The sequence below is a fragment of the Perca fluviatilis genome, chromosome 8, assembly GCF_010015445.1.
Source record: "Perca fluviatilis chromosome 8, GENO_Pfluv_1.0, whole genome shotgun sequence".
NCBI classification, from domain to species: domain Eukaryota; kingdom Metazoa; phylum Chordata; class Actinopteri; order Perciformes; family Percidae; genus Perca; species Perca fluviatilis.
Genome location: NC_053119.1, coordinates 22,400,714 through 22,411,923, shown reverse-complemented (window position 1 = coordinate 22,411,923; position 11,210 = coordinate 22,400,714). Strand labels below are relative to the sequence as shown.

The 11,210-nt window shown below is 38.6% G+C and overlaps 1 protein-coding gene across 1 annotated transcript in view; it reads left to right on the top strand.

Moving 5' to 3' along the window:
- The window catches only part of tubgcp6 (tubulin, gamma complex associated protein 6), a 28,190-nt gene extending 17,015 nt beyond the window's left edge, over positions 1-11,175 (top strand). The window contains exons 18-26 of the mRNA XM_039807938.1: positions 53-214; positions 3,366-3,534; positions 4,336-4,477; positions 6,660-6,854; positions 6,923-6,939; positions 7,366-7,481; positions 8,142-8,355; positions 9,517-9,710; positions 10,642-11,175. Of these exons, the coding sequence (XP_039663872.1) occupies positions 53-214; positions 3,366-3,534; positions 4,336-4,477; positions 6,660-6,854; positions 6,923-6,939; positions 7,366-7,481; positions 8,142-8,355; positions 9,517-9,710; positions 10,642-10,733 (1,301 nt within the window). The 3' untranslated portion in view covers positions 10,734-11,175. The remainder of the gene's footprint in view (positions 1-52; positions 215-3,365; positions 3,535-4,335; positions 4,478-6,659; positions 6,855-6,922; positions 6,940-7,365; positions 7,482-8,141; positions 8,356-9,516; positions 9,711-10,641) is intronic.
- Positions 11,176-11,210: the final 35 nt, after the last annotated feature.

Below are 11,210 nucleotides of genomic sequence, written 5' to 3'. Positions count from 1 at the left end.
TCAATGAAAATTGTGTTATATGTTAAAATAATTGTTCTACATCTATCTTCAGGTTCTAAGTCGGACAGCCCTGGTGAGCAGCTGGTTGAGTTCATGGGGTCCTGGGCAGCAGGCTTCGGTTTGTCCCCTGGAGAAAAGTCTGAGCAGGAATATCTCTTGGCTTTGTGTGCTCAGTACGAGGTGGAAAAATACGAAGACTGCTACAACCTAATGGGTTAGTTGAAAACATACGACTGGTCCAAAGATGATGGTTCATTTGGCACATAGTTAATGTGGGCAATGTGATGTTCAAGACATGAATATTTTTGTACATGAAAAGGGGAATTTGAGCAGTCTGGCCGCAGTTCTAGACACAATGTTACTACAAATAATTGCACAGCATCTGAATAGAAAACAGAAGGGGATCCAAAACAGGACCCTGAGGAACTCCACATTTTAACTCTGTAGGAGAGCAAATTAACTTTTAGATAGGAATGCAATTAGTCAAGAACAATGAGAAGACAAACCATTACAATCGTATGTCCCATAATATCACAAATTAAACTAAAATCTGGCAAAACCAGAGCTTTTTTATTTCCAGAGTGCATATTTTGTATAAGGTTGTGGTTACCCTTAATAGTGCCATCTCAGTAGCAGAAGCAGAAACTTTATTTAAAGCCTTATTTCAACACTTCAAATTGGCTAATTTCACAGTACAACCGAAGTAAAGTAGGTACTGTATTCCAATCATAAATCAAAGAACAAAAGTAAATTATTTGCTCATAAATTGAAAAGAATTTAATAATTTTGTCTCTTAAAATTGATGGTCTTGCTTCTACCTATAACAAATGACCAAAAAAGTGCAAGACTGCTGCCCTTTCTTATAGACTGAATTTAGATGAGACTAAACACCTAAAACAAAGTCTAACCCTTTCATTTATTAACAAAAAGGGCTGTAGCCTACAGTACCATTAAATGGGCTCCTCTGATCTTGTGATAGTAGCCTGTAGTCTTAATTGAAGAATATGAGCATGTCTACATGGTAAAAGCTGAGTTGTACTAAATGTGCGGCCTGTTAACTCTGATGTTAATATATGAAGAAGAAAAAAAAAAGAATATATATATATATATGTATGTATGTATGTATGTGTGTGTATATATATATATATATGTATGTATGTATGTATATATAAATAAATGTATGTATGTATGTATATATATATATTATATATATATATATTTATATATATTATATATATATATGTATATAATATATATATGTATATATATATATGTATATATGTATATATATATGTATATTTGTATATATTATATTTATATATATTATATTTATATATATATATATATGTTTTTTATATATGTATATAATATATATATATATATATATATATGTATATGTATATATATATATATATATATATATGTATATGTGTATGAATGAAATGACTAAATTAGAAATGAAACAACTTGTGAAATAGAGCAAAACATGTCAAATTGCAGAATAATGAAAATGATACACCTTACAGCAGTGGAGCTTCATGTAAATTAAAACAAGCCTTTCTAAATGTTCAGAAGAGAAGCATTTCCAGAGGCTGTTAAATATTTCCTCCATCAGCAGGCACAGAGGTTGTATACAAAGCAGTGATATTTCATAAGGGTATTAAGTCTGGGTGGGATGCATCATGGTTCATTGGAGTAATATCTGCCTTTTTCTCTCTGTGTGTCATGCTGCTATTATTCATGCCAGCTTCCAGGATCTCCATGAAATCAGTCAGCCAAATACATCTTCCACACTACTGATCAAAGTTAGGGGCCCTGATTATGTAGGGACTATAATATAAATATAGTCTATGGACAAAATGCAACCCTGCATTAAACACGATCAACTGTGCAGCTCTTATGTTTTATTTTTGTTGCAATTGTGTCAGAGAGGTGTTGAATGTTCTCTTTGAGATAAATCAACACATTTTAAAGTGATGAAATTCGGAGTATTACCTACCAACTGCACCATGACCTCGAGCCAAACACCTTTTTCAGAAAGCTTTGTCGATAGAGAGTTATTAGTAGGCGTTATCAGCTGAATAGGGGGCGCGGGGGCTAATGGATCTCCACTGTGTATCGTAATGACCCCACTAATAATGCCCAAAATGATACCAAACGTCTACACTAGTACATATAGGTTATGCACTCATAAAACGATGGATTGGAAAGTTTGTAAGTACACCAGAATTTTATGTAAATAACACTTGCCTGCTGGCTTCTGCTCTCTGCTATGGTTGTTGCTGCTGTAAGACGAATGCTTAGGGACGTCTACAAATTACAACACCGAAAAGAGATGCAACAAAAATATTTTTTAATTTAACTTTTTTTTTTTTTTTAAGTAAGTGCTGTAGTATAACTAGCAGGAGACAAGTAATAATTGAGGTAAGTTTGGAGACATTACCTTATTTAATCATTAAATTAATAAATATTTTTGTTGTATCTCTTTTCGGTGTAGTAATTTGTAGACTGCCCTAAGCACTCGTCTAACTGCAGGTAGCAGTAGCAGCAGCTAGCAGAAGAGAGCAGGCAAGTGTTCGTAAACTTCTGGTGTACTTACAAACTTTCCAATCCATCGTTTTATGAGTGCATAACCTATTTGTACTAGTGTAGACGTTTGGTATCATTATGGGCATTATTAGTGGGGTCATTTACGAGATACAAACGTGGGTCCATTAGCCCCTGCGCTAAGCTATTCATCTGATAACGCTACTCAACGCTAACTCTCCCAATGTTCGACCCAGGTGAAAAAAGCTTTTGGGGGGTGTTTGGCTCGAGGTCATGGTGCAAAGGACCCTAGGGTGAAATTACTCCGAACCATCACTTTAAGACCTTAGTTTTAGGGCTGCAACTAACTATTATTTTCTTTTTCTATTAATAGTTTAGTTCATGACATTTTAGAAAATAGTGAAAAGCCCAAGTTCACATATTCAAATGTATTGTTTTGTCCGCCCATCGAAACACCTAAAGATATTCAGTTTAATATCATAGAAGACTTAGAGAACCAGTGACTTTTGACATTTGAGAAAGCGGAACATTGGGACATGGAAAATTGATCATTTTTGGCAATTTTACAAAGAAAAATGATTTATTAATTATCAAAATAGTAATATTATGAAAATGAGCTGCCTATAAATATTATATAATATATAATTAAACTATTTCATACATGTTTCAAACTAGCTAAAATAATACTTCTGTTTCTTTTTCATTCAGCTTTACATACTAATATATTTTCATCACACTATTTAAAACGCCACAGCTTTCTGCACTTGTGAGAGTGATATGTATTCAGCAAACATGCCTGTCATCTCCCTTTCCCCCAGCTTCGTCCCCAGAGTGTCAGCTGCTGAAGCAGGTAACTCGGGGACCCTGGGGCCTTCCTATGGACCACACACTCCGCAGAGCCACAGACACCACTGTTGTCCAACTCAGCGAGATGGTTTCTCTGCCAGTTCTGATAAAACAGGCCGTCACTACCCCACTGATCACACAGTGAGTGTCTGACTGAATGAAAGCAACAAGAGGAAAGTGTCTGTTTTGTGGTAGAGAGGGATTCAAAACATCACATTTGTGAGTTATTGTTTATAAGTATGTGTTTTGAGTGTATGACAAAGACATTACTATTTTACCTGGAAGCCAAAAACTATGTTTAAGACAAATGCAGGTGTGAAGCTCTCACTGATCTCTTCTAATTTTTCTGCTACTTCAGGCCACTTAAACTGTAGTTGAGTGCACTTTCTGCACTGGAGGAATAATTTAAATTCTTATTACTTTCCATTTTTGTAGGATCCTTTTTCTGTTTGAAATTGCACCAGAACTCCAGACAAGCTTGTCAGTCTTCACCTGTAATGTTTTCTGCACACTGTGCAGTTTAGCCTTTGTGTGTAAAGGATTTCTCATCCCTTTATGGACACAGAGGGCGTGCAGTATATTTAGAGTTGGAATTCACAGCTCTACATTTTTATTAACACATTTTGATCCCTACACTGTGAAGTTTGCAAGAGATTTTCAACTCTATTTTCATATCTTCCCTGCTGACTTTTCAGTTAAAGACAGCCTCCCCTATACCCCACTGTTATATAAATGTGAATTGCTTAGGAATAATTTAAAGCAGTGGGAGGGAAGTGAAAAACACCCGTATCCTCCCTGAGCTTTCTCCCGAGCGGATGTCAATCATCCTCACAACCTGTATCAAATATGCAAGTCAGCATCATTTTTTCAGTCCTGATTCTTGTCTCAGAAGTGTTTTCTCTCTTTATCTTGGTCATTCTCTCCTCCACCTTCCTTCTCTAGTGTGTCATTGGTGAACAAGGCGGTGGTGGACTACTTCTTTGTGGAGTTGGGGGTGGAGAGACACTTTGAGGCACTGCGCCACTTCCTGCTGATGGAGGATGGCGAGTTTGCACAGTCCCTCAGCGATCTGCTCTTTGAAAAGGTGAAGCTCATTCATCTCTATGCAGAAAATAAGGGTGAAATATTTTTTATTTATTGTATACTAGCAGAGGACAGAGGACATATTGGAAGGCCAAATGTCCTTGTCTCCCCTTGTATGCATCACAATAATAAAAAAAATGTTTTGCATGTATTTAGTGTTATCTGCCTTTTAGCCTTAGAAACCCATCTGAGAACAGGTGCAGGTAACCTTGTTAACTAAATGATTGTATGCATAAACTACTAAGTACATACTTAATAATACCCTAGGCGCACACAGAGTTGGCAGTTATTTAAAAATGTATGCGCCACAGGTGGAGGGATCTAGGTTCTAGAGGAAATTACCCGACTCTCTGGTGTCATTCCCTGGTGAACGCCTTGTGTGAGAGTTCCCATTGTCTGCTGCAAAATGTAATATAGAATCCTAGAACCTGTGTATTGCAGTTATACCACACGTAGCTTCTCAAAAAGTGGTTAACTGTTGTGAAAATGTCCAACCAAAACTGACCATTCTAAAAGCTGCTCTCATCAATATTTTTATATTAACTAAAAGGGCACTCGGAGGGCGCAGACCTCCACCAAGGCATGCCCTACCTCGCAATGTTAACGGAAGTGAAAAATAATTAGTGTATTCGCCCCGTGATTTGGATCCGCTCCAAAATGTAATTGGTTCTTTCTTGCCCATGTTACACCCTTCCACCAAGTTTCATAAAAATCATGGCAATAGTTTTTCCATAATCCTGCTGACAAACAAACGGCCAAATCGGACCAAAAACATAACCTCCTTGGCGACGGTAATAATAGACTGTATAACTGTGTTGTGTGAAAGTGGTTGCTCGTTGTGACAAACCCACAGAGGAGTTTCCGTGCCTTTTTAACTTATTGTTTTAGTTTATGGTCCAGATATTTCCCTCCAGGAGTGAGATCAAAAACAGAGTTAAAATAGAGTGAATATTGGATATTCATCAGGTCGCCAGGAAGGTCAAGGTCCTATTTTGGTATGTGGAGATGTTTAGCTATTCTGGGGTGTGTTTTCCGAGGTGAGTGCCAAGCCCCGTTTGTTTGGAGAAAAGAAGGGTGGACGATCTCTATATAAGAATCTGACACTGTATTAATTTCAGTTACTTTGAATATTTAACTCAAATCTTTTGAATAAAAGGTCTTGTGCACCATCTCAGTCTCCCTGATAATTTCATTGATTCTTCATGGGCACCAAAGAAAATCCCCAACAAATAAGCAACTGTTTGCTAAGACGTTCACCGTAAAAACTCTATGGTACTCTATGATACTCTATATCAATATGTCAATATTTTCTTTACAGCCTTGCTTGTTGTGAACACAACATTGACATATCATCAGCTTTTAAGTTGACAAAGTGAACATGTTAGCAAACAGTTGCTTATTTACACATCCAGCAGTTACACAGAGCAACATTATCATTCATTTAGAGTTGTGTTTCTGGCCACCTGGCGAATGTAGGTCCAATATTTACTCTACCAACTCCTGACAGAAATATCGGAGAGTTTTTAGAGCTATATTACTCACGTAGTTGCCTGCTACTTCCGAAAACAATACTACAAGAGCGGTGAGAGTAGCCAAAACAGTAAAGTTGTGGGTCTGACAGCTAAACAGTGAGCTGAAAAACTAAAGCTGAGGGGAGTTGCAGATTCAGGTGATAATTGTCTGTAAGTTAATCACTCTGTCACTCACAATGTTTTCCCAATTTAATTGGACACATTCAAAATATCAATTATAGCCGTCTTACGAGTAGTACGCATTATATCTGATGTGTCTCTATTCCACTTTTGCCGCACATGATGCATCACTGCTTAGATTCCTAGACTACTTCCGAGCCCATGCTTTCTGGTGGAAATAAAAAGCACAGCCTTTGCGAACACCTTGGTGCAGTTCTGCAGAAACATTCATGTACATCTGTCTCTTGAGGCCCATGAGACAGAAGGTTTTTGTTCCAGCCAAACACAAACACAGCTGATCTCACTGATGAGCACACCTTCAACCGGAAAGCGAGCTATCATTGTAATTAGCTACACGCAGTGTTTGTTTGCAATGAAAACCAGCCAATTTTGGGCCTTGATAGCACATTGGAAAAGACCGGTGAAGAGGTATGTGTAGTCATCCATGTTTGACCTTTGTGTATTTATTTGACAAATGTCTCCTCCACCCAGCTGGGCAGTGGCCAGACTCCCGGTGAGCTGCTGACCCCCCTGGTCCTGAACTCCATCCTCAGTAAGGCCCTGCAGTACAGCTTGCATGGGGACACCCCCTTAGCAGGTAACTTTACCTTCGCCCTGCGCTTCCTCCCGGAGACCTTCCACCCACACGCCCCCGATTCTCTCAACTGTCTGGAGCTCCGCTACAAGGTGAGGCAGTATGTTTTAATGATGTGAGTAACAGAGTGTGTACGCTTGCATGAGTGCCCTTGTCTCAGCATGAGTGGCAGCTTAAATGTGACAACCTGTCTTGTCTTGACAAACTGCTCTGGGTGTGGAAAATGAGTGCATCAAGCACTTAAATGGCTGAACTTTGATTGGAGTTGAGTCTTTTTAGAATACATGCACAGTTACTCATGCTGCACATATTGTTCCGTGTTCTTCACCCTCCTGACTGTTCCCTCTCCTGCTGAAACTCCATCTTGTACCTTTTCTCTCCCCCTTTCTCTCACTCCATCTTTACCTCTTCTATTAACATCTCTCTTAACCTTTATCTTCTGTTATTTTGTTGCCTTCGCCTCATTTGGCATTCCCTCTTTTACCTGTTCTTCCTAAGTTCTTGTCCTTTTTCCTTCACTTTCTTTTACACTCACTCGCTCTCACACTTTCGCACTGTTTTTTTTCGGCGTGTTCATCTCCCAGGTCGACTGCGCGCACATTTTCGCATCATCACGTACTGCGCCGAAAACAAGTACAACCGTCTGTTCTCGTTCCTGCTGCAGCTCAAACACATGGTGTGGAGCCTCCGTGAGGTCTGGTTCCACCTCAAGAGAACAGGTGAGACAGTGGGAGCCGGCGATACAGGGCCAGCTCACACTCCACTTTACCTCTGAGAAGGAAGAGTTAAGATTGCGCTTCAACTGTTTATAAAATATTCATTAAGGAGAATGCTGCCATTCTTTTGTTTTATTTATACAAATCCCATCTCCTAGCAGTGGGCTGTTGTAAAACAGTGTGCCTCTGCCTCAGTGGGTTGGATAGTATTGATCAGTGAAAGCCTGTGCCCAGACTACTTAAAAGGATACCCTGAAAGGAAAAAACAAAGTTTTAAGGTATTAAAGGGGATGTAAACCTCAGCAACTAAAACAATATTACTGATCACCAGGAGAACATACAGATGATTACTTAATACGGCACTCAGAATGCATTGTTTGACCATGAGCAAGACTAACAGGACTACACAATGGGGAAAAAAATGAATGATAATACAATTAACCAAGGTCTGTCTGTATTGTAAGTATAGCTAAGATACCAAATTACTTTGATGACTAATTCATGTGCCCAAAGTGATCAGGAATAAAGAGGCCAAAGCTATTGATTTAGCAGTGATGTGACACAGAAAAGCGGCAGATCTTCACCTTTTTGAATATCTGTAACCAGCAAATGTTTATTTTGAGTCCCTGCAGCACTGATCATGGCCATTTCTGTTTCCCTCAGCGCTGGTGAAAGGTGCAGGTCGCTCGGTGCAGTTTCGGCAGCTGCAGCTATACAGACACGAAATGCAGCATTTTGTCAAGGTGATCCAGGGATACATCGCCAACCAGATCCTGCAAGTGTCCTGGAGCGAGTTCACAGCCAAGCTGGCCACTGCCAACGACCTGGACGCCATTCACCGTACACATGCAGACTACCTCAACAGAGCCATCTTCAGGTGAGGGCTGGAGCTGCATACGTACATGTTACTGTATTGCAATATAATGCTTGCTGTTATCTCTATGCACAAAATAGGTGATGTATTTTTCCTCAATTTGTTGCATGGGAGAAGACCTTTTGGAACAGGACCACATGTCCTCGTTTCCCTTGAATGCAATACTTTTAAAACTTTTTAGGATTTTGAGTGATCACAGCTGTCATTGTTATCAGCATTTAGCCTGTGAGCGCAGACACAGATAACCTTGTCAACTCAAAGATTGCATCATGCATAAACTACATAAAATAAGCACATGCAGAATACTACAACACACGTAACCTGAGTACACGGTGTGGATTTAAAAATGCATGCGAGTTAAACGGCAGGTCTCTACAGGAAGTCACTCTGCACACACGACTTTCAGCGTAACTTAAAATAATAATTTTCCAATTCGTATTTGGACCCTCTTGCTAGAATCGGTTGGTGTGGCTGCCTGCATTAAATTGGAATTTTGTAATAACCCACAGTTTCAAAATGTTATCTAAAAGATTAGATTCAAATATTTGAGCTAAAAGGGAGTATTTTGTAGTAACACATAATAGCCGTTTTCTCATACAATCAGGTCGGGACACACAACCAACAGTCCAAAACCCAAAGATATGAAATTTGCTATAATGTAAAAAACAGAAATTCTCGGCATGTGTCCCTTACAATTGGCTTCTTCTTTTACTAGACTAATTGAATCAACTTATAGTTGCAGTAAATAAAGAAGTGTGTGTTCAACCTTTTGGGACCCCAGACCCTTCATATACAGAAGGTGTTCTGTAAAGTGTTTTGAATGAGCTGAAATCTCATTTAAACCATCTGGGTTTCAAGATACAAAATGCAAAAAAAAAGCAGGGGAGTGAATTGGTTTCTTTAGGCTGTGTACAGGCACAGCAAGCGGAATTTGCACTCTCTGCACCCATAATTTCATATAAAATTAATTCAACCTCCTCGTTACAAGTTCATTAAAATTCCAGTTGGATGTGAGGCTAACTTTTGAACCCGATGAATGATTTAATCTCATTAGGAGAGGTTGTTAGTATCATACTTATCTGTGTATAATGTCAGCCCATCTGAACAGTCATTTTAAAGTTCCTTGTCGTGTTTCTTAAACTTTGCACTCCCTTGCCTCCCCAGGGGTTTGCTGACAGAGAAGGCAGCTCCGGTCATGAACATCATCCACAGCATCTTCAGCCTGATCCTCAAGTTTCGGGCCCAGCTGATCGCACAGCCCTGGGGCAGCCAGCAGGGGGAGGCAGTGCACCCAAGCTTTATTGCCATGCAGCAGTCGTACAACACCTTCAAGTATTACTCTCACTTCCTTTTCAAAGGTAAGCACAGAATATGTTTTCTATATTTGTATCAAGTAGTTTGATACTGTGAAATATGGTGTGCTATATGGTACGGTAAGCTGCAACATACTTAAGGGTTGCTAAATTATATCGGATCGAGAAAGTTTGATTTGTAAAGCCTATCAAATCTCTAAATGTGAGGTATTAATTAAGCCATCCAGCCACATTTCAGTAGTTTTCTTAAGACCTTTTTTTGCTGTAATGAGGAAATAGGAAAGAAGAAATGTCTAAGATGAAGCCAGGTTCCTCTTTGATTAACATGAGCCGAGGATGATCACTAATGCATCTGGTTCTAGATGAAAGGTAATAGTTTAGACTTTCAAAAAGGCTTAATTATATATACATTATATATAGCCGATGAAAAAAAAAATCAAAAAACTATTGTTTAAAGCGGTCTGTTTTTTATTTTGGGAAATTGAAATAAACAATGCCTAACTTAGTTTGAATGAGTCTGTATGTGTTAGGAGGTGATTAATGATAGATTAGATCACTAGGGTTTGGGATTAATCAGTAGTTTGTATTTGCTGCAGCTATGGCTTATCTTAATTTAATTGAGGTTTTGCTGGCTTTAATTGTTCTTCCTGTTCATGCTTGTTATTGAGAGATACCCTCCTAAAGCGATTTCAGTGTAAGTGGGGATACAAACCACACTCTACATACTTTCAGTATACACTGTACATACTTTCTAAACGTATATCTGAAGATAATGAGGCTTTAGTTGTCTTAAGGTGTCGTTCCCTTTGTAAACTTCCACAGATAATATCCTAACTGAGCCACAGCAAAGGGATAGCAAAACAAAGAGGGACTGTCATACTAAATAGACTGTAACTAATTCTAACCGTATGTAAAGGTACAGAACGTTTCCGAAACAAAGTTACAAAATGCTTTGTTTCTTTTTTTCTCCTCTCAGTGGTGACCAAGCTGGTGAACCGAGGCTACCAGCCTCATCTAGAGGATTTCCTTCTTCGCATCAACTTCAACAACTACTACAAAGACTCCTGAGCTGTGTACTGGTGTGTATGTTGTACATGAGCTTAGTGTGAGTACTTGACATAATACAGGCCATTTGTTAGATACTTGCAATGCACTGTTTACATCTTAGAGTCCCCTGTATCTGTCTATAAGACAGATAATCAGAAATATATAATACAATAAATGTTAGTGTCGAAAATACATTAAGAAACCCACCTGTACTTTATATTAGGCCATGAATTTGAAATTTAAATTGTATGCAATTATGCAAAGTTTATGCAATCCATGTGCAGGATTTAATTAATGGCTAAAACTGTATGCTGCCAAAGTTTGTAATTAAGGTGAAGCTGATGCCTACTGTAATGTCTCACGATTACGTGTGCCTCCAGCTATGTAGATTTTAAGTGCATATAAATGAAGTGTCAATTGCATGTAAATACAATTGTTAAATAAATGCGCTATGTTCCTGTGTTAATGTTAAAGTTCTTTTGTGATGTAAAGAAACAC